This window comes from Meles meles, chromosome 15 (assembly GCF_922984935.1).
Source record: "Meles meles chromosome 15, mMelMel3.1 paternal haplotype, whole genome shotgun sequence".
NCBI classification, from domain to species: domain Eukaryota; kingdom Metazoa; phylum Chordata; class Mammalia; order Carnivora; family Mustelidae; genus Meles; species Meles meles.
In genome coordinates this window covers 34,815,431-34,841,885 of record NC_060080.1, presented here as the reverse complement: position 1 = coordinate 34,841,885, position 26,455 = coordinate 34,815,431, and the positions used below count along the sequence as shown (strand labels likewise).

The window sequence follows — 26,455 nt, the reverse complement described above, 5'->3', positions numbered from 1 at the left end:
AATGAAGTTGAATCAGGGTCATGGCTATGCTCCAGGGAGGCCCTGCGTGTTTGGGGGCATCCCAACATTTTTGGAGTCAGGGAACCCCCAGAGCCTTCCACATAAATCCTTCTGGGTATAAGCCAGCCAGAAGCAATTTCTGCTACTTGAACAGCGCCAGCCATCCAGGTGTCCTTTATGGTGAATACCCAGGGACTCCAGCTATAGGTCTCAGGCTGCAGACCCACAGCAATGGAGCTGGGCTGAGCCTTGTTCCCCTGCCAAGTCAGTAATGACTGAGAGGATGCCCGGGACCTTGTGCTGAACTGGGCCACCTAACAGGACAGCCTAACAGCCCTCTGTAGCCAAGACAAGGATACTGGTCTTTGGTGGCCAAAATTGCTTCTCCATCACTTTTGCCAAAACACACCCCCCTAAGGGTAAGGAACTCATTGTCCCCTGGGCTTCTATTTCACAGGGAAGTGAAGGACTCCGTCCAGACAGTAAGTTAGGCCTTTCTGATTTGTAATAAGCAGAGGAAGGCTTGCCAGGTAGTGGAGAATCTGAGTCACTCCAGAGTTTTCAGGAAATATTGCTTAGTGTTGAGCTACATTCAAGAAGTGGGACCAAGGGGCTGGGTTGCTCAATTGGTTAGACATTGGGCTCTTGTTTTCGGCTCAGGTCATGATCTCAGGGTCATGAGATCGAGCCCCATGTCAGGCTCTGTGCTGGGCATTGGGCCTGCTACATATTCTCTCTCTTCTCTCCCTCTGTCCCCATGCTCATGCATTCTCTCCCACTCTAAAAAAAATAAATAAATAAAAATGTAAAAATAACAGGAACCAAGAAGGAGATTTGACTAGCATTCTCTAGGGAAAACCTAGTCATCAATCATATGCAAACCACACCAAGCGTTTGTAAGACAGTCTTTGCGGGCTTCTTTGACCCACGCTTGCGCCTTGTTAAACCTGTGCTTGGGGGCACCTGGCTAGTGCAGTCAGTTAAACGTCTCCCTCTTCGTTTGGTTCAGGTTGTGATCTCAGGGTCCTGGGATCAGCCCCACATCAGGCTCCGTGCTCAGTATGGAGTCTGTGTAGAGCTCTCTCTTTCTCTGTCTCTCTACCCTGTACTCTCTCTCTCTTTAAATCAAATAAGTAAATCTTTAACAACAAACAAAAAACCTGCGCTTGTATAGAAAGCAAAAGAAAGCCAAACCAGTCACAGTGGAATTTGGAATCCAAATCAGAGAGAAAAAAGAGAGAGGGAGGGAGGAGAGGGCAGGGGAAAGAAAGGTAGGGGAAGGGGAGGGAGGGAGGGAAGGAAGGAGAGAGATATGAGATGGGTTCTCCTAGGTTAGCAGGCTTCCATTGACCTGCAGGAGGGATGAGGAAAAGTACTGAAAAATGATTTAATGGTTTACAGAGGTCTTGTCCTTGTTGGTGAAAGACAATGAAGCATTTAGCTTGCTACTTTTCTGTCTGTGGATTTTGAACTCACGTCAGTTAAGAATTTGTACCTCCTGAGAAGACAACAGCTCATTGATAGGAAATGTTAAAAAACGGAGTTTTTTCTCTGTGTATTCTTGACCCATAGCTGAAATTTTAGAATGGATGCTATAAGGCCTGTTTATGTGTTTGTTTGTGTCTGACTATGTAGTATTTTCTTACCTTCAGATTATCAAATTAGTTAGATTATAAATCTCTTACAGACCTCTATTCTGATTGAGATTTATTTATCTTAGAGATGGGAGCTTATATGAATTGAACATTCCTAAAATTCCCCCAAATTAAGGAAATAGAACCTCTAATACTTTCAGTGTGGGGGGAAAAAAGCATACACACTGACTCAAATGTTTTAAGAATTCAATAGCACATAATTTATATAAGTTTTTTTGTATGAGACTAATGAGACCCATTTAATATAGTTTAACAAAAAAATAGCTATGTCTCCTATGAGTTATCAGTGTTATGTATAAGTTTACATCTTATTCTTTTTTTTAAAGATTTTATTTATTTATTTGACAGAGAGAGAGATCACAAGTAGGCAGAGAGGCAGGCAGAGAGAGAGAGAGAGGGAAGCAGGCTCCCTGCTGAGCAGAGAGCCCGATGCGGGACTCGATCCCAGGACCCCGAGACCATGACCTGAGCCGAAGGCAGCGGCTTAACCCACTGAGCCACCCAGGTGCCCCTGGATATGTTCTTCCTAAACTCCTGCTGATTTACTGCCCAAATATGCTAACACCACTTTTACTTAATGTTAAAGAATATGAAAAATTTGCACTTAACCAAATTGAATCATTATTCTGATAAATGTAAATTTCAAGAGTATTTTATTTTGCAGTGTGTCACCTAGAAGACGGGGTGTCCAATACCTTTAGGTAACCTAAAATCTTGGACTGATTCTAAATTGGATTCAATAACTGGGTTCGATTTAATCCCTAAATCTTCTTTAAAATTTTTAAAAAGATTTTATTTATTTATTTGAGAGAGCGAGAATGAGAGAGAGAGCATGAGAAGGGGGAGGGTCAGAGGGAGAAGCAGACTTCCTGCCAAGCAGAGAGCCCGATGCGGGACTCCAGGATCATGACCTCAGCCAAAGGCAGTTGCTTAACCAACTGAGCCACCCAGGCACCCCCTAAATCCTTTTTTAGTAAAATAAAATACTGAAACATTATTTCAAGCATAATTTTTAGCTCTTTATATGGTACTGAAGGATATATGTGTGAGGGTCTATTAATAAACATGTCCATTTTTGCCACCTTGAAAAGTTATAATACAAAGGATGTGTATGGATATAGAAAGTTGTACTTTTGCAGAAAGGAATTTTATTTGAGTGGTCAAAATTAGCTAAGGATTGATGGGTTTATTTACATGATTTTCAAAAAAAGTTTTAGGGACGCCTGGGTGGCTCAGTTGGTTAAGTGGCTGCCTTCGGCTCAGGTCATGATCCCAGGGTCCTCAGATAGAGCCCACATCAGGCTCCTTGCTCAGTAGGGAGCCTGTTTCTCCCCTGCCTGCCATTCTCCTTGCTTGTGCTTGCTCTCTGTCTCTTGTCTCTCTCTTACTCACTTTGTCAAATAAATAAATAAAGTCTTCAAAAAAAAAAAAGTTTTAGTGTCAAATATTATACTGATGCCAAACTAGAATCTGGCTTTCTCTATTAAAATGACAAAATTTGGGCACCTGGGTAGCTCAGTGGGTTAAGCCTCTGCCTGCTTCCCCCCATCCCCTACCTGCCTCTCTGCCTACTTGTGATCTCTGTCAAATAAATAAATAAAATCTTAAAAAAAAAAAAATAAAATGACAAAATTCTCCTGGATTATCAGTCTTCTCCTAATGAAGGCTTGATTAAAGGTTTTTCTTTACCTTCTGAGTTATCTGCTTCGAGGACGAAGATTCTCTGTCTTATCAGACTAATTTCTTATGCTTTAGGTTGACTTTATCATGTCCTTGATTATTTAAGTGAACAAAGAGTCCTCTCACTTTTGAAAGAGCTAAGGTTCTTTACAATCATGTTTCCTTTTATGTTAACTTTAATAATCCTTTTACGGTCATTTTAGTTAAATGTGGTAGCCAGGGGCGCCTGGCTGGCTCAGAGGAGCCTGCCACTCTTGACCTTACATCATAAATTTGAGCCCCACGTTGGGTGTAGAGATTACTGAAAATATAAATAAACAAACTTAAAAAGAGATGTGGTAGCCAAGGGCTGTTTTTCAATAATCCATGATCCTACCTTAAGTGCTCAAAACCCCTGACAGAGGTTTTTGATATTTTGTCTTCCCCAAACCAAATCCTCTCTTAAACGCATATTGCTAAGGGAAGAATCACCATGGTGTAGGATTCCAACTAAATGATACTCTAGAAAAGGCCAAACTATGGAGACGGTACAAAGATGAGTGGTTGCTCTGGGGGTAGGGGAGGGGTGCCAGTGGTGAAGACTGGGGGAGCCAATTCGCAGAGGACAGAACATTTTTAGGGCACTGAAAATATCCTGTGTGATACCATAATAATAGATACACGTCATTTCTTTTATTTTTTTTTAAAGATTTTATTTATTTATTTGACAGACAGAGATCACAAGTAGGCAGAGCAGCAGGCAGAGAGAGAAGGAGAAGCAGGCTCCCCGCCGAGCAGAGAGCCCGATGTGGGGCTTGATCCCAGGACCCTGGGATCATGACCGGAGCCGAAGGCAGAGGCTTAACCCACTGAGCCACCTAGGCGCCCCATGTCATTTCTTTTATAAACAAGATCCTTTTTAAAAAGATTTTATTTCTTGGGGCACCTGGGTGGCTCAGTGGATTAAGCCACTGCCTTCGGCTCAGGTCATGATCTCAGGGTCCTGGGATCGAGCCCCGCATCGGGCTCTCTGCTCTGCAGGGAGCCTGCTTCCTCCTCTCTCTCTGCCTGCCTCTCTGCCTACTTGTGATCTCTCTCTCTGTCAAATAAATAAATAAAATCTTTAAAAAAAAAAAAGATTTTATTTCTTTGAGAGAAAGAGGGAGAGAGAGAGCACAAGTTGGGGTGGGGGCAGAGTAAGGGGAGAGGGAAAAGCAGGCTCCTGGCAGAGCAGGGCTCCCAACTCAGGGCTTGATCCTAAGAGCCTGGGATCATGACCTGAGCAGAAGGCAGATGCCTAACGACCGAGCCACCCAGGTGCCTGCTACTTTACTTCTTTGATTTGAATCTAGCATTACAGAGGCAAATGGTTTTTGATTAGAGATCCATATCACTTATTCATGGGTTTTATTAATACATGGGCATTTATGACCTAATCCAAATTTACAGACTCTCTTGGAAATCAAAGGGAAGGAAAGGAGCTTGGCTCCACGCTTAGCATGAAGTCTGCTTGTCCCTCCCCCTCTATTCCTCTCTTGATTGTTTGTGCACTCTTTCTCTCTCTAAAATAAATAAATTAAAAAAAAAAAAAAAGGACAGTAACTCGAAGCCACATGTAGAAGTAAAGACCTTAGGGCACCTGGTGGCTCAGTTAGTTAAGTGGCCTTAAGTGACATGTTCCCAGTGTCCTGGAATCAAGCCCCACATTGGGCTCCTGATCAGCAGGGAGGCTGCTTCTTCCTCTCCCTCTCCCTTCCCTGCCCCCCCTGCCGCTCACTCTCCTCTCTTTCATGCCCTCTGTCTCTTTCTCTCTTGGTCAAATAAATAAAATCTTGGAAAAAAAAAAAGTAAAGATCTCAATAAAGGTAGATACATAAATACATGGGTACTTATTCAAGGCAGTATTGTTATTTTTAATATTTTATTTATTTGTCATAGAGAAAGGAGATCATGACCTGTCCGAAGGTATGGCCAAAGAGAGACCCTGGGATCATGAACTGAGCTGAAGGCAAATGCTTAACCAACTGAGTCACCCAGGCATCCCAAAGAATTATTGTAACAATCATTTGTAGCTATACTTTGCATTGATTTCTACATGACTGAAGAGACTAATACATTGAAAAAAAATTATTAGTGTAAAAGCTAATATTACTGTAATTTGGGTTTCTAACTCCAAATCTTTTTTTCTACATAATTTAGGAGACTAATGCACTTAAAAGAATCATTAGTTTATGTTTAGGGGTACACAATATGTAAAAATGTAATTTTGTAACATCAACAACCAAAAGGGGTAGGGACAGAGCTATAAAGAAACAGACTTTTTGAATGTTATTGAAGTTAAGCTGGTATAAATTCAAATTACAGTTATAACTTTAGCATGTTCGGTGCAATCCCCATGGTAACCACAAAGAAAATAGCTATAGAATATACACAAACAGAAATTAAACACGTCGCTACCGAAAAAATCAGCTAAACACAAAAGAAGACAGTAATGTAGGAATGAGAAACATAGAAAGGTATCATGCATATAGAAAACAAATAGCATAATGACAGAAGTAGGTCCCCCACCCTTTAACAGTAGTTACTTTAAATGTAAATGGATTAAACTTATAATGAAAAGATAGAGATTGGCAGAACAGATAAAAACATATGATCCAACTATATGCTATCTACAAGAGACTCACTTGAGATCCAAACACACAAATAGGTTCAAAGTGAAAGGACGAAAAAGATACTCCATGCAAACAGTAACCAAAAGAGAGCAGGGCGGTTATACTAGTATCACAGAATAGCCTTTAAATCAAAAGAAGGATATTAAATATTGATAAAAGGTTCTGTACCATAAGATGATGTAACAGTTATAATCACTCATGCACTTAATGACAGACCATCACAATATATAAAGCAAAACCTGACAGAATTGAAGGGAGGGACAGATAGCTCTACAACAGCAAAGTTCAGTACCCTACCCTCAGTATGGGCAGAACAGCCACACAGGGACCAGTAAGGAAACAGGAGACTTAAACAACACAGTAAACCAACCACATCTAGCCGACATGTATGAACATTCTACTCCAAAACAACAGAATACACATTCTTCTCAAGTGTACATGGACCATTTTCCAGGATAGAGCATATGTTTGGCCATAAATTAAGTCTCAATAGATTTAAAAAGGTTGATATCGTACAAAGTATCTTCATCCACAACAGGATGAAGTTGGAAATCAATAACAAAAGCGCCTGGGTGGCTCAGTTGGGTTAAGCCACCAGCTCTTGATTTCAGCTCAGGTCATGATCTCAGGGTCCTGGGATCGAGCCCGACATAGGGCTCCCTGCTTACAAGGAGTCTTCTTGTCTCTCTCCCTCTGCTCCTCCTCTTGCACATGCTCACTCTCTCTTTCTCTCTCTCAAATAAAATCTTTAAAAAATTTAAAAAAGCAAAACCAGAAAATTCATAAAACTGTGTAAATGAAACAATACAGTTTTAAACAACCCATGGGTCAGAGAAGAAATCATAGGATATGCGGCGCCTGGGTGGCTCAGTCGTTGTCTGCCTTTGGCTCGGGTCATGGTCCCAGGGTCCTGGGATCGAGCTCCATATTGGGCTCCCTGCACAGCAGGAAGCCTGCTTCTCCCTCTCCCACTCCCCTTCCTTCTGTTCCCTCTCTCACTGTCTCTCTCTCTGTTAAATAAATAAATAAAATCTTTTAAAAAATCATAGGATAAATAAGAAAATCCTTAGAGATGAATGAAAATGAGAACAATTAAAAATAAAAATAGAACTACCATATGATTTAGCAATTCCACTTTTGGATATTTACCCAAAGGAAACAAAATCACTCTCAGAAAAAAAAAAAAAAAAAAACCAGAACCTGCACCCTCCACACTTGCTGTAGCATTATTTACAATATCTAAGACTTGGAAATAACCTAAGTGTCCACTGAGAGATGAATGGATAAAGAAAACATGCACAGGGGTGCCTGGGTGGCTCAGTGGGTTAAAGCTTCTGCCTTCGCCTCAGGTCATGATCCAGAGTCCTGGGATCAAGCCCCACATCGGGCTCTCTGCTCAGCAGGGAGCCTGCTTCCTCCCTCCCCCCGCCTGCCTCTCTGCCTACTTGGTATCTCTGCCTGTCCAATAAATAAATAAAATCTTAAAAAAAAGAAAGAAAACATGCTCACACTACAGGAATATTATTCAGCCACAAAAAGAAGGAACTGTTGCTATTTGTGAGAACATGGATGGACCCTGAAGGCATTATGCTAAAATAAATTAGAGAAAGACAAATACTGTACAATCTCACTTATATATGGAATCTAAAGACAAAACAAAATAAACAACAACAAAAAAAAAAAACAAAAAAAAAAAACAAAATCAACCAAACTCATAGATACAGAGAACAGATTAGTTATCGCCAGCCAGCGGTGAGAGGTAAGGAGTGAGAGGATGGGTGAAGTTGGTCAAAAAGTACAAACTTCCAGTCATAAGAGAAACAAATCCTGGGGATGTTATTTATAGCTTGGTGACTATACTTAAATACTGCCTTGTATATTTGAAAGTTACTAAGAGAGTAATTCCCATAAAGAAAAACAAAAAACTTGTAACCATGTGTGGTGGTGGCTATTAAATAAACTTACTGTGGTGAACATATTGTGATAAGTACATGTATCTATGTGTTGTACATCTAAAATTAATAAAATGTTATATATCAATTACTTCTCAATTTAAAAAAAAAAGAAAACTTAGCAAAGAAAACGAAACACCCAGCCACCCAGTCGTAAGGAGGAGCCTCTCTCCTCCACAATGTCCCTGCCAGCACAGTGGGGATCCCAGACCGGCATCCCATCTAGCAGTAGATGAGATCGTCCCAGAGCAATCCCACACAAGGCCTGCTAAAATAGAGTGTTTAAATAAGACCTAGAGTTTCATAGATAATACTCAAGATGTCTAGGCTTCAATCAAAAGCATTCGACGAACATACCAAGGACCAGCAAATTCTCGGCTTGAAAGGACAATCAACAGATTGTCAACATTACGATGTCACAGACATGAGAATTGTCTAACAAGGATTTTAAGGCAATCATCATAAAAATGCTTCAGTGAGCAATTGTGAACACACTTGAGACGACAAAAAAAAAAAATTCTCAGTGAGGGCTGCTGTGTTCCATCTTAAGAGGTCTCCCTCCTTCTACAAAACCTTCCCTGACTGAGTCTTGCCTTCCTGAGCCCTCCATCCCGGAATTCCTGCCAGAACAGACAACCACCTTGATTACAAGCCTCCTGGTCTCTGGTGACCCTATCTGTGTATGTCCTGCTTTTCTAGTGAAACTCCAGAAGGAAACTTGGTATCTCTCTCTCCTATTTTAATTTATTTATCTTATTAATTTTTTGAGAGAGAGAGAGAGGCAGAGAGAGCACACAGGTGGGGAGGGGGAGAGGTCAAGGGAGAGGGAGGGAGAGACCCTCAGGCAGGATCCACGCCCAGCGCAGAGCCCACAACGGGGCTCAATCCAAGGACTGTGAGATCATGACCAGAGCCGAAATCAAGAGTCAGACGCTCAACCAAGTGAGCACCAGCCCCCCTCCACCTCTTTGAAAACCATCTTTCATCTGCAAATCCCGGCAAAGAAGGGTCCCAAACAGGTGTCCTTCACAGACCGGGGCTGAAGGGTCCCTAGGGAAGTTACACAGGTTCTAGCACAGCCCTGGGGACACAGACTACACCACAAACAGGTGTGAAGCAGTAAAATACACAACAGACTCATTTTTACCAAGCAGGTTTCAACACTCAGGGCACTCAGGAAACAGGGGGAAATGCCCTCAGTTCGAATCAGGCTCCCTCTCCCTTTATGAAAACTCTGACATTTCTTTTCTACTTACGGGCCTGAGAAGAAGGTGCTGGACTTCCATCTGTGTGACATGCAGCTCCGGGGTCCGCTTCACCTGCTCTGGAGCCTCGCTCTCACCCGGGGGGCCAGCACTGGGCACAGCAGTGGGAGAGTGGTGGATGGGGGAGGGCTGCTCCTCCTACCTCCGGAGGAGGGGACGCAAGGGTCCAAGGCCACCTCCCTCCTGGAGTGACCTAGCTTCAGGAAACCCCCAAGTCCTCAGGATGTGGCTGATGAGACCGCAGAAGAACATGCAGACCCTGGGGATAGGTGTCTGTGAGTCTCAGGGTGGCGCGGGAAGGTCAGCCTCACGGGGCTGGTCTGGGAGCTACGCAGGGGGAGAGGGAACCCAAGATGAGGAGCATCTGCTGCTGGGGGCTAGGCCAAGCACACACAGAGCCACCATCCCAGCAAAGGACAGCAGCAGACCAGACATGATCTCCAGAAATTTATTAGAAACACAACACAAATTGATTAGTAGATGGTACCTACTTACAGACAGTCCACACTAATACCACGCTCTGAATGAATTATCCCGGGAAAACACTCATGACCACTGATGCATGGTCTGGGCTAGTGCTCTCTGGCAGGGCAAATCAGAAATTGGGGGCAGAGGAACGGAGGGGAGGGATGGACAGAAAACTGGGACATGGCTTTCCTGAGGGCAATGGCGAGGGGTTGCTAAACAGGTAAATTCCCCTAAAAGAAAACAGGGACGACTACTGAGAATAAAGCTTTACCCCTCCCTCCCAAAAACGTTTTCCTCTCTAGGTGAGTGATCTGCAGAACCTCCATGGGGCCTGCATCTCCCCTCAGCAGGGTCTTAGGATAGCGTGGGGGGCGAACACGCCAGGCAGGGCAAGACACAGAGCAGACCGAGGCCACGCCCAATGCAGCCCGCTGCGCTCAGACCCCTCCCCTACCTCCGTCCCCTGCTCTGAGTGGTAGGGGCGTGCTTGTCAGAGGACCCCAGCTCAGCTGGCTTCCAGCCCGGTTGACCTAACAAGAGGCACCTGAAGAACCTATAGGGCATGAGAAAAGCAGCAGCCAGGCTAGTTCTCCCCACACCTGCCTGGGGGGGGGGGGTTTCCAGCAGCCTCCATGCCTCCTTGAGGCCCCAGCTCCCACCAGATAGGCGTTGTGTGGTCCCCAGTTCCTCCCAGAGGCCCTAATCCCTGTGCTCTGGCAACGTGGCCTCTACCAGCCTCCGGGGGGTGGCCGCTTCCCGCTGTTGTTCCCCACCTGAGTTTGGCCTCTTGTTGCTGTGTTCAATAATTCTCTGGATGAAAACCCCTGTTTTAAATATTTGAGTGGCTGTGTGTCCCTGGTTGGATGCTGACTGACAGAAACCGGGCTGTGGGCAAAGTGGAGCTGTGAGAGGTGGGCTGAAAACCAGTCTGTCCTCTTTTGCACCATCTCTAGGGGTGGGCAGGTGGTGAGGCAGAGTGGGAAGACGGCTTGTGAGCTTCTGTGTCCTCATCCAAGGGAGCACAGACCAGGCTCAGCACAGCGCCTCCGGGTACAGCTGCCGTGGGCCATGCAGACAGACCCCGCAAGTCCTCCCCACAAGCGCGCTGCCCTTGGTGACATGTCCCCAGCATACACCATGGAGGCACTGTGGCCCCAGGAAGGGGGTGGCTGGGAAACCCTCTCACACCAAGTGCTCAGAACAGCCAAGGCAAATGTTAGAGGCTCCTGGGTGTCGTCTCTCTACTCCCTCGGTGTTCAGTAAGAATGCGGGGGAACCTCCTCTTTGTAGGACGGGGCTGCAGAACCAGGAGTTCTTACTACAAGGTGAAGGAAGAGCTTTCTCGGTACATGTGGCTCAAAACAAGCTGCACTTTTGCAAGAGCTCAGTGTGAACTATACCTAGGGCAGGGGACTCCCTGTTCTCCCTGCAGATGGGGGTTGGCCTCAGTCTCCAAGTCTCCTGGGCCTGGGTGAGGAAGGCCTCTCCCAAAAGGCGGAGAAGCTTGGCAGCAGAGACACGGACGTGGACTTTTCTGTAATCAACGGTCACATTTCACAGGGGTCAGGAGAGGGCGTGAAAGGGCCAGGGAGCCATTGCACCTCCTGTGTTTATGTGCGACAGTAAACCCCGGGCAGGACACGCAGACAGCCTTCCCGTGTCTTTCTTTAGAAAGAACACACCATGTGGTGTGTGATGCAGAGAGCCAGCTGCCTCCTCTCCCTGGGTCTTTTCAGAGGGGCTTTTCTCTGGGGAACCCTAAGGGCGATGCCTGTCACCTCCGCCCTACTCACTGGGCACCTCTAACACAGGGCAAGACCCAGAACAGCTCCAAGAGTTGGCAGTGGTGAGAACATCCCCAGGTTATCCTTGCAAGAGCCAAAGATGAGAAGCAATGCCTCGGAAGAGAAACCATGCTAGCTGCAAAACAGGAGAAGGAAAAGGCAGCTTGAGCTCTGGGCATCGCCGACAGTCATCATCTATCACATTCTCTTTGCTGAGCTGAACCCAGCCTCTGAGGATCTGGGCATCTACAGTGCCATCATCATTTTAATGAGACCTCACTCTGCTGGGTGGGGGGAGTGTCAACTCAATTGTAGTCATTCTGTCCTGCAACCACCTGGCTGTTTGGCCATCCGGCTACAGACCCCAGGGACAGCTCGAAGGCCAGACTCCGGTTTCCTTTCACGGTGCTGTGAGCCTGTGCCCTGCAGCCTGTCCCTGCAAATGGAGGACAAGGGAGTGGCCAGGCTCCTATCTGCTCAGGGGAGTTGTGGGGACACTAAGTTATTCACACCCCTGAAGCTGTGGGCACAGAGCAGCAGAAGGGCCAGCCTGTGGGGCCAGCAAGGGCTGGTGCTGAGGGCAGACAGGAAGAGCCCAAAGCCAGTGAAAACTGGGTCACAGGCGCATCTCCCGGGGCCTAGGCACATGTGTTCACAGAAATATCTGGGCTGGAAGGTTGGGGGGCTCGTGGTGTCATAGATACACACTCACCTGCAAACACACGTCTCTCATTTCACCCTCCGAGGCCAAACAGATTTCATCTGCTTAAAATAAACCTGGGTGATTTGTGACTCGTTGAAGGACTAACCTGGCGGCGGTTGCTTGGTGGCTGGCTTGGCTGTCAGGGAACAGGGCAGTACGCGAATGGCTTGTCACAGTGATACACACTCAGCTCGGTTTCAACACCTGCTTTTTGCTCAGGCTGTCTGGGACCAGGCAGCACCTAGTAGAACACCAGCCTCTCTCCAACAATAAAATACAGATGGATATGAAGAGTTCGCAGGCTTACCGAAGAAGATTTTCTCATTTTTTTGGTCAGAATCTCATAATTCTGTACCTAGGAAGGGTAGAGGAGGGGAAGCCAAATATAGGACAGAGGGGTGACAGCAAAACTTCCCCATTAAAAAAAAAGAAGATGAAGCCTATTGAGAAGAAGCCAAGTGACAGTAATGGTAAGGAGAGGGGACTATCATGAACTGCATAAACACTGGCACTTTTCTTAAGAAAAATCCATTCAGAAGGCGGCCACTCCCTCCCGTAGACCATCCTGGCGCTGACAATAGGGCTGAGCTGACGCATGCAGGGCAGCAGCAGCTCTGAGCTCTCAGGCGCTCTGCTGCCCGAGGAGCCGCGGTGCCTGGGAACGGAGCGCTGGAGAAGGAGGAGGCTGAGGGCCCCCTTGTCCCCTCCATTTTCAGGCAGGTCCCGCTATGGGACAGTGAAGTCTCTGAGAGGAAAGCGAGGGGACACCGATTCACACATGGAGACGCGGCTTTGGGGACGTGCACTCCCACAGTTTCTTCCCCTGCCCCACCGAGTCTCCAGGGGGCACATGTGTAGGTCTCCCACTGAAATGTGCTGGAAGTGGGGCTGCCTCCTTCCCAGGCACGACTGTAACGTCAGCAGGACAGGGTAGCGAATCTTGGCTTATAGTATGAAATAGGGTTAGCTCAGTCCGACACGCAGCATGTGAGTTCTGGGGAAGGAGAGAAAGGGGGTCAAAGTTAAAGCAGTTCTGCCAGAGGAGGCAAGGTGGATCAAGGACCAGAGTCAGCCCTCCCACCCACAACGTCACAAACATCAAGGAAAGGCCGTCAGGCATTAATTCAAATAAAAGCTCACAGGGTAGGTTAAGGTTGGACTAAAGGGAGGTCTAATGGAGGCCAAGAAAATATATGAATGACACTGAAGTATGTTGAAAGCTGGGTTTGGGATGGGCAGGTGCGGTAGTTACAGCCAAGGTGTACGGCACACCAGGCAGGTGCTGGTACGCTTTCAAACCTTCATCACAGGCCGTCCCTGACCAGATACTAAGGAACGGGGAGCACAGTTAGCCTGGAGGAGACACAACGTGATCTGAGGTAACCATGATTAATCACAGTAATGTGGGCACTCAGAAGTTAGGAACACCGTTTCCTCTAGGAGGGGAATGAATCTCAAGCCCACACCGTGTCACAGTGGCCCTCATTCCCACCCCCTCCACCTCCCCCCAAAACCTTCAACTTTCCTTCCCAGATTTGGTCGTCTAGAGACTCTCGATAGAAATAAATAAGTGAAAAGCAGAAGTGCCTGCAAAGCGTATCATTACCATCTGGTGTTACCCACTAGGTTGTGAAACCTTTTGTTTGGTTATTGGGGAAGTGGCTAGGAGGGAAGTGGGGGTGTTTGCTGAGATGGGACCAGGTGCCCCAGCCAAGGAATGCTCAGACATTCTCTCCCATCACACTCTGCAACCAGGAGAGGACACAGGGGTGCTCACCTTCACAGCCTCCCGCCATCCTGAGGAAGGTCTGCAGGATGGAACAGAGCTGGGCCTTCACTTCATGAGCCTTTCTAGAATAGGGGAGATATATGTACAGAGCCTGGTATTTGATAGGGCTCAGCAAGTACGTGCTAAATAAAAACCCAGATAATTCAGTTTTGGAGTCAGGCTAACCTTTGTTTCATTGAACCTACTGTGGGTTATGTAACTGCATTATTTAACGATTTTCACAGGAACCTTGTGAGCATCAGAAAGGTTAGGAACTTGCTCAAGGTCACACAGTGAATAAATTGAGGTTTTGGACTCTGATCTTCTTCTTCTTTTTTTAAAAAAATATTTTATTTATTTGACAGAGAGAAATCACAACTAGGCAGAGAGGCAGGCAGAGAGAGAGGAGGAAGCAGGCTCCCCGCGGAGCAGAGAGCCTATGCGGGGCTTGATCCCAGGTACCTGGGATCATGACCTGAGCCAAAGGCAGAGGCTTTAACCCACTGAGCCACACAGGTGCCCCTGGACCCCGATCTTCTTAACTCAGGACAAGATTTCCCTATTACCCCAAGCTGCCCCATTCTCCATCCATCCCAGTAAGAGCATACTGTCCTCCTCAGTGTCTAAGTGAAGGGTTATATATGGGTCAGAACCTCCAGGATTTCTTAGAAGGCTCTCTCTCTCTCTCTCTCTCTTTTATCTTTTTGTGGGGGTCGGGGGTATGCTCTGTTTTTGTCCAGCCCCTGTGGAATTAAGCCATCTGCAAGAACAGCCACTTGTAATCATTTCCCAAGTTTCTGATCTGTTTCAGTAAATTGTGCTTCCTTTTATTTTGGCTAAACTTACCTGCTTGTGTTTCAAAAGCAACCCTCTAGCATCCAGGTTGACACCAGCCTTTTTCACACTGGCCGTGGTTTTAAGTTGAGATAGGTCACCTGTCTGCCTTCCTGGCTGAAGAATCCCAGTGTTTCCCATCTGCCCTTGTCAGGCTTTCACTGCACTGGCCCCCGCTCGGAGCTTCCTCATCCCCACTGCATTTCCTTGAAGCAAGGAACAAGTGCCACATGCAGGGCCCAATGCAGAGAACCAGCACAGCAGAGAACCCCCATAGGTGATGAACACCCTTTCTCAGGTCTCCTTCCTAGACGATGTAGCCCATGCCATTTCCCCTTTTTGCTTATAAATAAATTCTCAAAAGCATTCATTTGCTACTTTTGTCTATATTAACCCTGATTCATAAGCACTAGTTTTCTTACAAAAATTTCCTCTGAGTTTCACTATTCGGAAGTACTTCATGTCCATGGACTTGGAGATTCTGCACTCTAGCTAACCAGTGCAATGAAAGCCACCTTCTTGAATCCAGCTGCTGGATTCTGAGTTCATTTCCCTCCCTTCTGCAACCCGGAGGAGAAACCACCATCAGAATTTTGGAGGCTGGAAAGCAGACACCTGAGTGACAAGAGACTATGCATTCGAGAAAGCCAGACCTGAAGCTAGCAGTGAGGAAAGCCAAGAACCCAATCTGTCCAAAGGGTCCTCAGATGGTTCAGGAATTAACACCAGAGACTGCTGGCCATGGGGAAGGGAGACTGGAGGATGCAGATGAGTTGCTGAGACGTTTGAGAAACAGACAGACCCTTAGAAGCCCTCCCTCGACTCCATACTTCTAGGCAATTACCTGCTTGCCACAAGTCTGAGTGTGTGTCCTCTGAAGAGGATCCCAAAGAGGGTCTCGCTCACAGGGGACACCAGGCAACAAGCACACTGAGGGCAGGGCTGGCTACTCCAAAATTGAGGAACCAAGTAAACAGACGCCTCATGTGTAGTGAGACCTCCAGTGTTCTTTCCATTTAGCTCCAGAAAGCATGCCGCTAAACCTTAAACTCTGGGGGAAGACACTTTCTATGGTCTAGGGTTTGTGCCCCAACAAAATTCCTATCTTGAAATCCTAATGCTGAAGGTGATGGCATTGGGAGGGAAGACCTTTGGGAAGTGCTTAGGTCATGAGGGTGTAAAGAGACCCCACAGAGTTCCCTAGCCCCTTCCATCACGTGAGGACACAGAGAGAAGTCAGCAGTCTGAAACCTGGAAGAGGGCTTTCACCAGAACCCAACCATGCCAGCTCCCTGATCTTGAACTTCCCAGCCTCTAGAACTGTGAGAAATAAATCTCTGTTGTTTACAAGTAATCCATCTGGGGGCGCCTGGGTGGATCAGTGGGTTAAGCATCTGCCTTGGGCTCAGTTCATGATCCCAGGGTCTTGGGATGGAGCCCTACATCGGGCTCCTTGCTCAGTGGAGAGCCTGCTTCTCCCTCTCCCTCTGCTGCTCTCCCTGTTTGGGTGCACGCTCTCTCTTTCTCTGTGAAATAAGAAAAGAAAATCTTAAAACAAAACAAGTGGTCCATCTGCAGCATTTTGTTACAGCATCCTGAACGGATGACGATAGATGGGAAGAATCTTCTCTGGGAAATGTGGCCAGCCCATGACAGCAGACCTGGAAAGAGTGGGATTTGGGCAGCGCAACAGAGACCCCAGCCTGAGCACCACACCACGAAGTGCACTACAGGCTCCACCCACGAGCAGGGCACAGAGCTTTTTTTTTTTTTTTTTAAATATATATAGATATAGATATAGATAGATATAGATTTTTTTTAAAGATTTTTTATTTATTTATTTGACAGACAGAGAACACAAGTAGGCAGAGAGGCAGACAGAGAGAGGGGGGGAAGCAGGCTCCCTGCCGAGCAGAGAGCCCGATGCGGGGCTCGATCCCGGGACCCTGAGATCATGACCTGGGCCGAAGGCAGAGGCTTTAACCCACTGAGCCACCCAGGCGCCCCGGGCACAGAGCTTTTGATCTAATTTTCGTCTCCTACTCTTAAACATCAGTAGATGACCACAGGTCACCAGGGAAAAACCTCCAACATAAATGTCAGAGACCGAACAAAGAACAAAGAGAAGAATTAAAACTGGAGGAAATAGACCATCATAGAGAAGAGAATTTAAAAAACAGAAAACACCATCATTAAATATCTTCAGGGAAGTAAGAAAAGATAGAGTATCCATGAAACACAAACAGTATGCCACTTAAAAAAAAAATTGAGGGGCGCCTGGGTGGCTCAGTGGGTTAAGCCGCTGCCTTCGGCTCAGGTCATGATCTCAGGGTCCTGGGATCGAGTCCCACATCGGGCTCTCTGCTCAGCGGAGAGCCTGCTTCCCTTCCTCTCTCTCTGCCTGCCTCTCTTGTGATTTCTCTCTGTCAAATAAATAAATAAAAATCTTTAAAAAAAAAAAAAAAAAAAAAAAAAAATTGAGGGGCACTTGGCTGGCTCAATTGGAGGAGCATATGACTCTTGATTGCAGGGTCATGAGTTCAAGGCCCCATGTCGGATGTAGATTATGTAAGTAAATAAATAAAAATAAACTTAATTTTTTAAAAGATTTTATTTATTTATTTGACAGAGACCACAAGTAGGCAGAGAGGCAGGCAGAGGGAGAGAGAGAGGAGGAAGTAGGCTTCCTGCCGAGCAGAGAGCCCGATGTGGGGCTCGATCCCAGGACTCTGGGATTATGACCTGAGCTGAAGGCAGAGGCTTTAACCCACTGAGCCACCCAGGCGCCCCAATTTTTTTTTCATTTGAGAGAACTGAGGGGAATTGACAGAGAGCCTATAGAAAGAGTGAAGAGTTCTATATTCTATAATGGTGGGCTAATTTATATTGGACTAACCCTCCAGCCAATAATAGTAATACACTCTGGATAAAATCAAAAAACAAAAAACAACTGCTGGAAGTTTCTGGAGAGCAACCAGAAATCAGACAAAAAATGGAGAGGCTATGATCCTTGAAAAAAAGGTGAGATTCGATGAGATCCACCCCTAACTGGCTTTTTCTTTGAGGGCACTTCCATGCAGTCCAAAAGGAATACGGCTCAAGCAGAAAACTGCAGTCTAACTGGGCGGAGGAATCAGGGAGAGTCCAGAGTCTGAGGCTGCCAGTATAGCTGGGAATATAGGAGGAGATCCTGGGAAGAAAGAGGACAGAGAAAGGGAAGCCGCCAAATGTATACATACATTCCCCTCAAATCATGGGCTGATTCTGGAACTATGCATTCATGAGGTGGGACTCCAAGGAGCTCAGTGAGAAACAACAGCTGAAAAGCTAAAAATGGCTGAGGAGCAACCTCAGCAGCTGTCTACTGCTGGCAAGACAAAATTTGGAGTTTAAGTTCTGCCAAGTAGGAGGGATTGGGCAAACAACTTCGTCTTTCTGCTGAAATCTCATGGGACTAAGAACAAACCTGAAATAAACCAGACCTTTAATAAAGCTTTAAAACAAGCCTCCCCAGAATCAAGGTGACTTGCCAATTTAATGGCTTGCTAGCATGAAATGCAATGCCCTGCAAAAGAAAATAGCAAAATCCAGAGTCTCTACAACTTATCATCCACACTGACCAGTATTCATTAAAAATTAACAGACTGAGGGGTGCCAGGTGGCTCAGTGGGTTATGTGTCTGACTCTCCATCTCAGCTCAGGTCTTGATCTCAGGGTTGTGAGTTTAAGCCCTACTTTAAAAAAAAAAAAAAAAATTAACAGATTGAGCAAACCATCCAGAGAAAAAACTCAGCAGAAAATGACTAACGGATGATTCAGATGTTAGAATTAGCAGATATGGATTTAAAATATTCACTATAAGTTTGTTAAAGAATCTATAAAAAAAGACGAATACAGGGGCGCCTGGGTGGCTCAGTCATTCAGCGTCTGCCTTTGGCTCAGGTCATGATCCTGGGGTCCTGAGATCAAACCCCACATTGGACTCTGTTCAGCAGGAAGCCTGCTTCTCCCTCTCCCACTTCCCCCTGCTTGTGTTCCCTCTCTCACTGTGTCTCTGTCAAATAAATAAATAAAAATTTTTTAAAAAGATGAATATAAAGGGTAACAAGATGGTATATTTTAGGAGAAATATAAAAGAACTAAATGGAAATTCTAAAACCGAGAAATACAAAATGTGAACTGAACAATTTGTTAGATGGGATTAATAAATAGCAAATTCAGTACGGCAGGGGCCCCTGGCCAGCTCAGTCAGTAGAACATGCAACTTGTGATCTTGGGGTCATGGGTTCCAACTGCATATTGGGTGTAGAGTTTACTTTAAAAAAAAATACTTCAGAAAAAAGAATCAATGAACTTAAAGATTCTATATGAATCTTATATATATGAGTCCATTTATATAAAATTCTAGAAAAGGTAAACTAATCCGGGGTGACAAAAAGCATATCAGTGGTCACCTGAGATGAAGTGGGGGAGACAGGATGGGTGGGAGGGTAGACTATAAACGGGTACAAGAATATTTTTGAGAGTGATGGATAAGTTTACTAAGTAGATAATGGATAGGTGATTGTTGTGGTTTCCTGGTGCATACATACATTATTCTTATCAAGTTGTAGATTTTTTTTTTTAAAGAGTATTTCTTTCTTTTTTTTTTTTTAAGATTTTTATTTATTTATTTATTTGACAGACAGAGATCACAAGTAGGCAGAGAGGCAGGCAGAGAGGGAGAGAGGAGGAAGCAGGCTTGCTGCTGAGCAGAGAGCCCGATGCGGGGCTCGATCCTAGGACCCTGAGATCATGACCCAAGCCGAAGGCAGAGGCTTAACCCACTGAGCCACCCAGGCGCCCCTCAAGTTGTAGATTTTAAATATGTGTAGTTGAGGGGTACCTGGGTGGTTCAGTTGTTTAAGCGTTTTAACTCATGATTTTGGCTCAGGTCATGATATCAAGGGGTCATGAGATCCAGCCCCATGTCAGGCTCTGCACTCAGATGGGATTCTGCTTGAGATTCTCTGTCTTTCCCTCTCCCACTGCCCCTCCCCCTACTCATGAGCACACGTGCTCTCTCTCTCGCTCTCTAAAATAAATAAATATATAAATAAAATCCTGTTTGAAAATAAGAAATATATGTAGTTGAATGTCAATTATGCCTCAATAGAGCTGTTTAAAAAAAGAAATGATAATGGAAAATAGCTTTTTAGGATTTTTAAAAATCTGCTGGAGTAACAGGTGCTGGCTTTAGAGATATTACGTAAGAATCATTCTGAGTTTAATAAAATAGAAAAAAAATTGGGGCACCTGGTGGCTCAGTGGGTTAAGCCTCTTCCTTCGGCTCAGGTCATGATCTCAGGGTCCTGGGATCGAGCCCTGCATCAGGCTCTCTGCTCAGCAGAGGGCCTGCTTCCCTCCACACCCCGCCCCCCCCAACTGCCTCTCTGACTACTTGTGATCTCTCTCTCTCTCTGTCTAATAAATAAATAAAATCTGAAAAAAAAAAAAAAAAAAAAAAAAAACCGAGGGAAAAAATCATTTAAAAATAACCCAGAAAAGAGCAGGAGAAAAACTTGTGTGGTCACGTTAATACCACACAAAATAGACTTCAAGATAAGGAGTACTAAAAGAGCTAAAAAGAATTATTTCACAGTGACAAAAAGGTAAAAAAGACATAAAAGTTCTGATTACATACATCACCAATAACAGAATTTCAAAATACTGAGGCAAAAATTGACAGAATAAAGGGAGAAATAGACAAATCTGGTTGGAATATAAAATTGAGCCTCTCCCAGAAAAGAGAGCAAAAAACAAAAAACAAAAACAAACAAACAAAAAAACCACGGAGGAAGAGAAGTGGAGAGAAGAAAGAAAATCGGAGGACCAGCACAAGAGGTCCAATGTCCAATATCTTGACCCTTTCTTCTGTGGACTGATTCCAGATGCCTTGAATGTGGTCAACCCTGTTTCCCCAGGACTCACTCTCGGCCTTGCTCCCTGGCTGCCCTGGGGAGGGGCTCCCAGAGGCACTCAGGGAAGCTGCAATCAGACTGTCATGGAAACAGTCTTCTCAGATTATCCTCTTCAGGCACCTCCATTTAACAAAGTTGCCTTCAGGCTTGCTCCTCCGTTTTACATTAATTACTTTTGCATTCATTTATATGTAAATAATTGTTGATAAAAATAAATATTTGGTTGAGGGAGGAAAATGCATAGATTATAACTCAGATGTTTTCTGAGCTTAAAGAGTACTCAGTCATCTGGAAGGAAAAACAGGAAACAGGAAAAGAAAATAATAATGAGCAAGGTTGGGAAGCTTAAAATGAACCCAGTGGGGGGTCCCCGAATCAACTAGACTGTGACAAATCTTTCCATTTCCACTGCCCTGGGGGGCCTCCAGATTCAGAACACTTCTCACTTCCACACTGGGACCCAAAGAGACTGCTCAGGAGGAAACCTAAATCAGGTGGTTTCTGGAGTTGGTCTTGACCTCCCTGGGGGCATCAAGGTCTAATACTGATGTCTCAAGGGCTTTCTCAGACATATGTGCCAGCTCTTTGGAAGGGTGGGTCACACTTCTATGGAAGAGTTGTTCCTCAGGAACTGAATCCCCTTCCTCTGCTGTCTTCCTCGCTCTCCCTTCCCAAGCATCCACTCTTCCCCATAAAACCTGGGACCTTGCTCTCAAGTTAGAGGTTCATTTTCTTAAGAGATTCACCCTCCACATGTCACTGAGAATGGGAATACCTTGGGAGAGGTTGGTTAAAAATGTTTCCTCTAATGTTCTTTGCAGGCAAACAAAGACACTTTACTGAGGGGACCCTTGAGCAGCTACCATGGACTTGTCTCATGTTTCTGTGGCTCAGAGGGTGTCACGTCTAGACCTCTTCCAGGTTCACACACTATTATATCCCTCAGGAACAGGATAAAAGTATTCTCTGGGAGCAACTGATGTTAGTAAACCCAGGAACGGTCCCAAGGGTGGCCCATATGGCATCCTCCCAGAATATTCCAGAACACCAGGTTGTTAATTACTCATGCCTAATGCATTTGGGTCTGTTTTTCTCTACAACACCACCCCTGTGGCTTCACAGTATGAGCGAACATCCGCTGCCCTCACATAATGCTTATTGAAGTCCTGAAACTCTAGATATACTAGGTACTCTGCTATAATTACTTCACATTCAATAAACCCTGGGGCCATAATGATCCATTAGAAAATACTGGAAAAAAAAATTCAAAGTCACTTTTATCTATGAAACCAGGTTGTAACATTACATCTTGAGACAAGATCAGAGGCGAGTCCAGGGGCACTCGATGTTCTTCCACCAACAATATTTTGGAAGATTAAAAAATAAAACAAAAAACTGTAGTTTTTTGAAAGGATATAAAAATGTTGACAGAAGGCGGCCTGGGCCCAAGCATGCCTAGGAATGCCATCAGCTGTTGCTGGCGGTCTATTTTTACTGGGATTTGTGAAGACAGCAGATGCATTCCCAGAGCTCTCTCACTGGTACAATGGACCTCATCACCACCCATTTCTAAGAGTTGGGAGGCGAACAGTTGGAGCTGTTGAATCACTGATTCAGAAACAAGTCATCCAAAGGACAGTCTTCACACCCCAGATCATAATATTGTACTTAAAGGCATCCACACTGGATACCCTCTTCAGAGGGGACTCAGAAAAATGATATTACTCAATGTGGAAAACAAATAAGGAAAAAAATTTAGATCTACAGTGTATTCACACACCCCAGGGGAAATAAGCCAGAAGAAAGCAGATTAAAAAGGAGTTTATTGTACAATTCATCAATTTCCTTGGCTCAGGTGTCCTGACTCTGTCCCACTGAAAACTCAACTCTTAACTGAGCCAGTTGCTCTGGTTTTCCTGACACTGATTCCTGCTTCAGTAGTACCCCCGGGACAAGAACCATATCATCTCAGAAAAATATGAAAAGGGCACACCTCCAATTGATGATTACAAAACAGAAGTTGCTCTCCAGGGTCCCCATTTGATAAAGACAGAGACATAACAGGTGATCACCCTGTCCCTGGGCACCTGGGCTGCAGAAAGGAAGACGTGCTGACGGGCAGGGAGGATCAGGGCATTGTCTTAAGGGGTCAGGAGGGGATGAGAGATGGCTGAACAGTCCATCCGCCCCTCTCCTCCCTGGACTTCTTCTGACTCAGCCTTCCCTCTGACAAAGATGCCACTGTCCCAGGATGATGAAGTTCCCTCCCCTCTCAGTAGGGTCTCTGAGTGCAGGAGCCCTCTGTATCAAACTAATATCCTGTCTTCAGTACTCCTTCAAATAACTGAATCAAAGGCAATTTCTCTTTACAGATACTGGGCCCTTCTAATGTGCAAAAATGCTTTGGAACATACCCATTTACTTTCAAGCAAACCCATGAGTCATTTTTTGAAAATCATATTTTTAGGTAAAAAAATAAATGTGGTTATAAGAAAAGTGTTGACATTTTATTTACATACAGTCCACATATGACTACAAAAACTTTGGTTGATATCTTAACAATTTTCAAAATAAAACTTTGGTAATAGCTCCTTTAAAGGGTGGAGGCAGGGGCACCTGGGCGCCTGGGTGGCTCAGTGGGTTAAAGCCTCTGCCTTTGGTTCAGGTCATGATCCCAGGGTCCTGGGATCGAGCCCCGCGTCGGGCTCTCTGCTCAGTGGGGAGCCTGCTCACCACCCCCACCTGCCTCTCTGCCTATTTGTGATCTCTGTCTGTCAAATAAATTAATATTTAAAAATAAAGAGTAGAGGCAACAGACTCTTAGCACTTAATGAATACCTACCATGAACGAGAGTCGATGCTGGGTACCATATAATTTAACTTAAACATGTTTCACCTTTAGGTGATTCTATGAATCTTTTCTTACTTCTTTTTTTCTCCTCTTTCTCTGACACTAATATAGTTCTTATGCTCTCCATTCCAGAAAAAGTAGGGGGTGTGCTATGGGCAGAAGAGCTTCAGAGAGGCAGGAAATGGAAGGACAGCTTTAATCAGACAACGCTGATTAGACAATGCTTACAACGCACAGGCTAAGCACAGAAAAATACCTGCTATGTTCCTCTCTGTATTTCCAAACACATACCCGTCTCCAATACACAGAAAACATAAATGTCTCCCAGGTACTTGCTGCACTCAGCACACAAATCTGGGTCCTTATTCACCTGTTGGAAACAACCCTGGATGGGAGCTGAAATCTCATCTCTGCTGTTAGTTAGCAGAGTGGCTGTAAGCAAATCCCTTAACCTCTTTGGGCTTCGGTTTTTTTCACTATTAAAATGCAGGTTGTAACACCTACCTCATAGGGAGTTTTGGAGATCAAGTGGTCTAAAGTAGGTGAAATATTTTTAACCATTATCACAACTCCATTGAGGCAAAGGAAATTTGTACTTTACAGAGGAGAAAACAGGTTTAAAGAAATTAAGTGATTCACCCAAAGCCACACAGGAAGTAATCAGAGAAGTCAGCAGTTAATCCCACCTGATTCTAAACACTCGGAGGTACTTCTTTTCCCCCATGGCACAGAAAATTCCATTTCCCCTGCTGCCCTCTCTTTTGGGCTCTCAGACATGGAAAGACCTTCCAGTAATGGGGGACGCCGGGGTGGCTCAGTTGGTTAAGCGGCTGCCTTCGGCTCAGGTCATGATCCCGGTGTCCTGGGATCGAGTCCCACATCGGGTTCCTTGCTGGGCAGGGAGCCTGCTTCTCCCTCTTCCTCTGCCTGCCACTCTGTCTGCCTGTGTTCTCTCTCTCTCTCTGACAAATAAATAAATAAAATCTTAAAAAAAAAAAAAAAAAGACCTTCCAGTAATGGCTCTTCTATCCCCACTGACCTCAGGGCCTTTGCTATCCACAGACAGAGTCAACCAAATGCGTCAAATGTGGTAGGTACTTGGTTTGCTGGCAATAAGAACATCATCAAAGCATCTGTGAGTCAGAAAAGGAGACAGGATTTGGAAAGCACATGACAGCATGTGGTACACCAGTGGACCAATAGCCTGACAGGAAAGAATGAGGTGTAGGGAACTGGTAAGGGACCAAATAGATCTCTATTTTGAAATTTCATTTTTCCTGTCATTACTGTCCCCAAATAATGAGGCCTCTTATGTATGCAGATTTTGTTTTCACCCTCAGAGCTTAAGTTCCAGTAGGGAACTGTCACAAAGGGGTATGTGTGACCCGGGGCTGTGGGTTACACTTAACAGAGGACACAGAGGGCTGACTCCCAACCACCAGGAAGGGGTCAGGACCTGACGAAAGCCAATGACTTTGAGGAAGGTGATAAAAAGGTCTCCATAATTTTTTTTTTTTTAAACTTCAGGTAAAAATCCTTTCTACCAACAGGAATCCAGAGCCTCTTTTCCCATCACTGTGATGGGAAGGTATGGAGGTAGAGATTGAGTGCAGGGGGTGAGCCACTGAGAGGGGGACAGGAAGCCCTAAAGCCGAGAGACCTGGATATTTCCGCACAATCAGATTTTCTTTCCAGTTAAATTAGTTCTGTCCATCAACATCCTGTTTGGTGTGCTTGTCTGTCGGACATGTTGATAATTAAGTAGCAACGCTAATTGATTTTATAACTGGATCACACAGGGCGAGGCTTTTCCATGAATTTGTATTCATCAATTCCAGTAAATGATGGTATTGACTATCCCATGAAAATTCACTATCAGCCCAATATTTTTTTCCAGTCCTTTGAGTTCATGGAAACTCAGGTTTAGTCTGGATCCTATATCCCGAGGAAATAAGAAACAGACCCTACCCGCGGAAAAGCTCCACCGAGAATACAGAAGTGGGAACATGTTCTGCAACGGGTGTTTCCATCACTTGTCTCGCAGCCCCACATCCATCCATCTAAACTCAGCCTGGGCGATGCGGGGGCTGGAACCCTGCAGACACAAGGCTCTTCGGGGATACGGCTCCCCGGTGCGCCAGCAGGGGGCGCCAGAGGGAGCCTGCACAGCGGGAGGGCGGAGGACACTTGCCTCTGTCCTGGTCCCCTCAGCCTCACCGCCCTCTGATGCTTGATTCGTTCCCTGCTTTCCCTCTCGCTCCGGAACCAGCCTCATCACACCTGAAAGAAACCTGCACCTGCCAGCAGCACCTTCCCTCAGGGGCCTCAGTTCTCGCTTCTATCGCCTCCTTGAACCTCTGGCTAAAGGAAAAACCCCCAAGACTTCATCCCCAGCCTTGGGGATGGCGACCGCTTCCTGTGCCCCCCACCATGTTCCTGTTCACCTCTCCTGTCCTCCAATACCTGTCCAATTGACTTCCTAAGTTAAATTAGCTGTAATTTCTCTGCTTTCTACTTTGCTGACTCATAACATCAAGCACCTACTAAGTTCCAGGCACTGTGCTAAGCAGTAGAAATACAGTATTATGAAAACAGTTAAATTTCCTGACGTCCTAGAACCTGTCATGTGAATCAAATGAGATGACACAGGTAAGGTAACATGTCATCAGCCTTCCTCTCCATACCAAGTCGGGAGAGCAAAGACCCTTTCTTTTAATTTATTTATTTGAGAGAGAGAGAATGGGGGGGCGGGGAAGGGCAGAGGGAGAAGCAGACTCCCCACTGAGTAGGGACCCTGGAATCATGACCTGAGCCGAAGGCAGACATCCAACCAACTGAGCCACCCAGCCCCCCCCCCCCCCCCCCCCCCCCCGGCTCCAAAGAG

At 45.5% G+C, this 26,455-nt stretch overlaps 1 protein-coding gene across 4 annotated transcripts in view; it reads right to left on the bottom strand.

Annotated features, from left to right (window-relative positions):
• The window catches only part of MTA3 (metastasis associated 1 family member 3), a 181,645-nt gene that overhangs the window by 6,307 nt on the left and 148,883 nt on the right, over positions 1–26,455 (bottom strand). The window contains exons 17-18 of one of the 4 annotated variants that reach the window (XR_006815117.1): positions 13,936–14,009; positions 9,668–13,152 (exon numbers count right to left, since the gene is read on the bottom strand). The exons of 2 other annotated variants lie outside the window; for them this stretch is intronic. Coding sequence is in view for 1 of the 2 variants with exons in the window: in XM_045979575.1 (XP_045835531.1) it covers positions 13,127–13,152 (26 nt within the window). In the remaining variant the exon portion in view is untranslated. Of the gene's footprint in view, positions 1–9,667; positions 13,153–13,935; positions 14,010–26,455 lie in introns of those variants that run through there. One more of the 4 variants, XM_045979575.1, reaches the window with a different exon arrangement.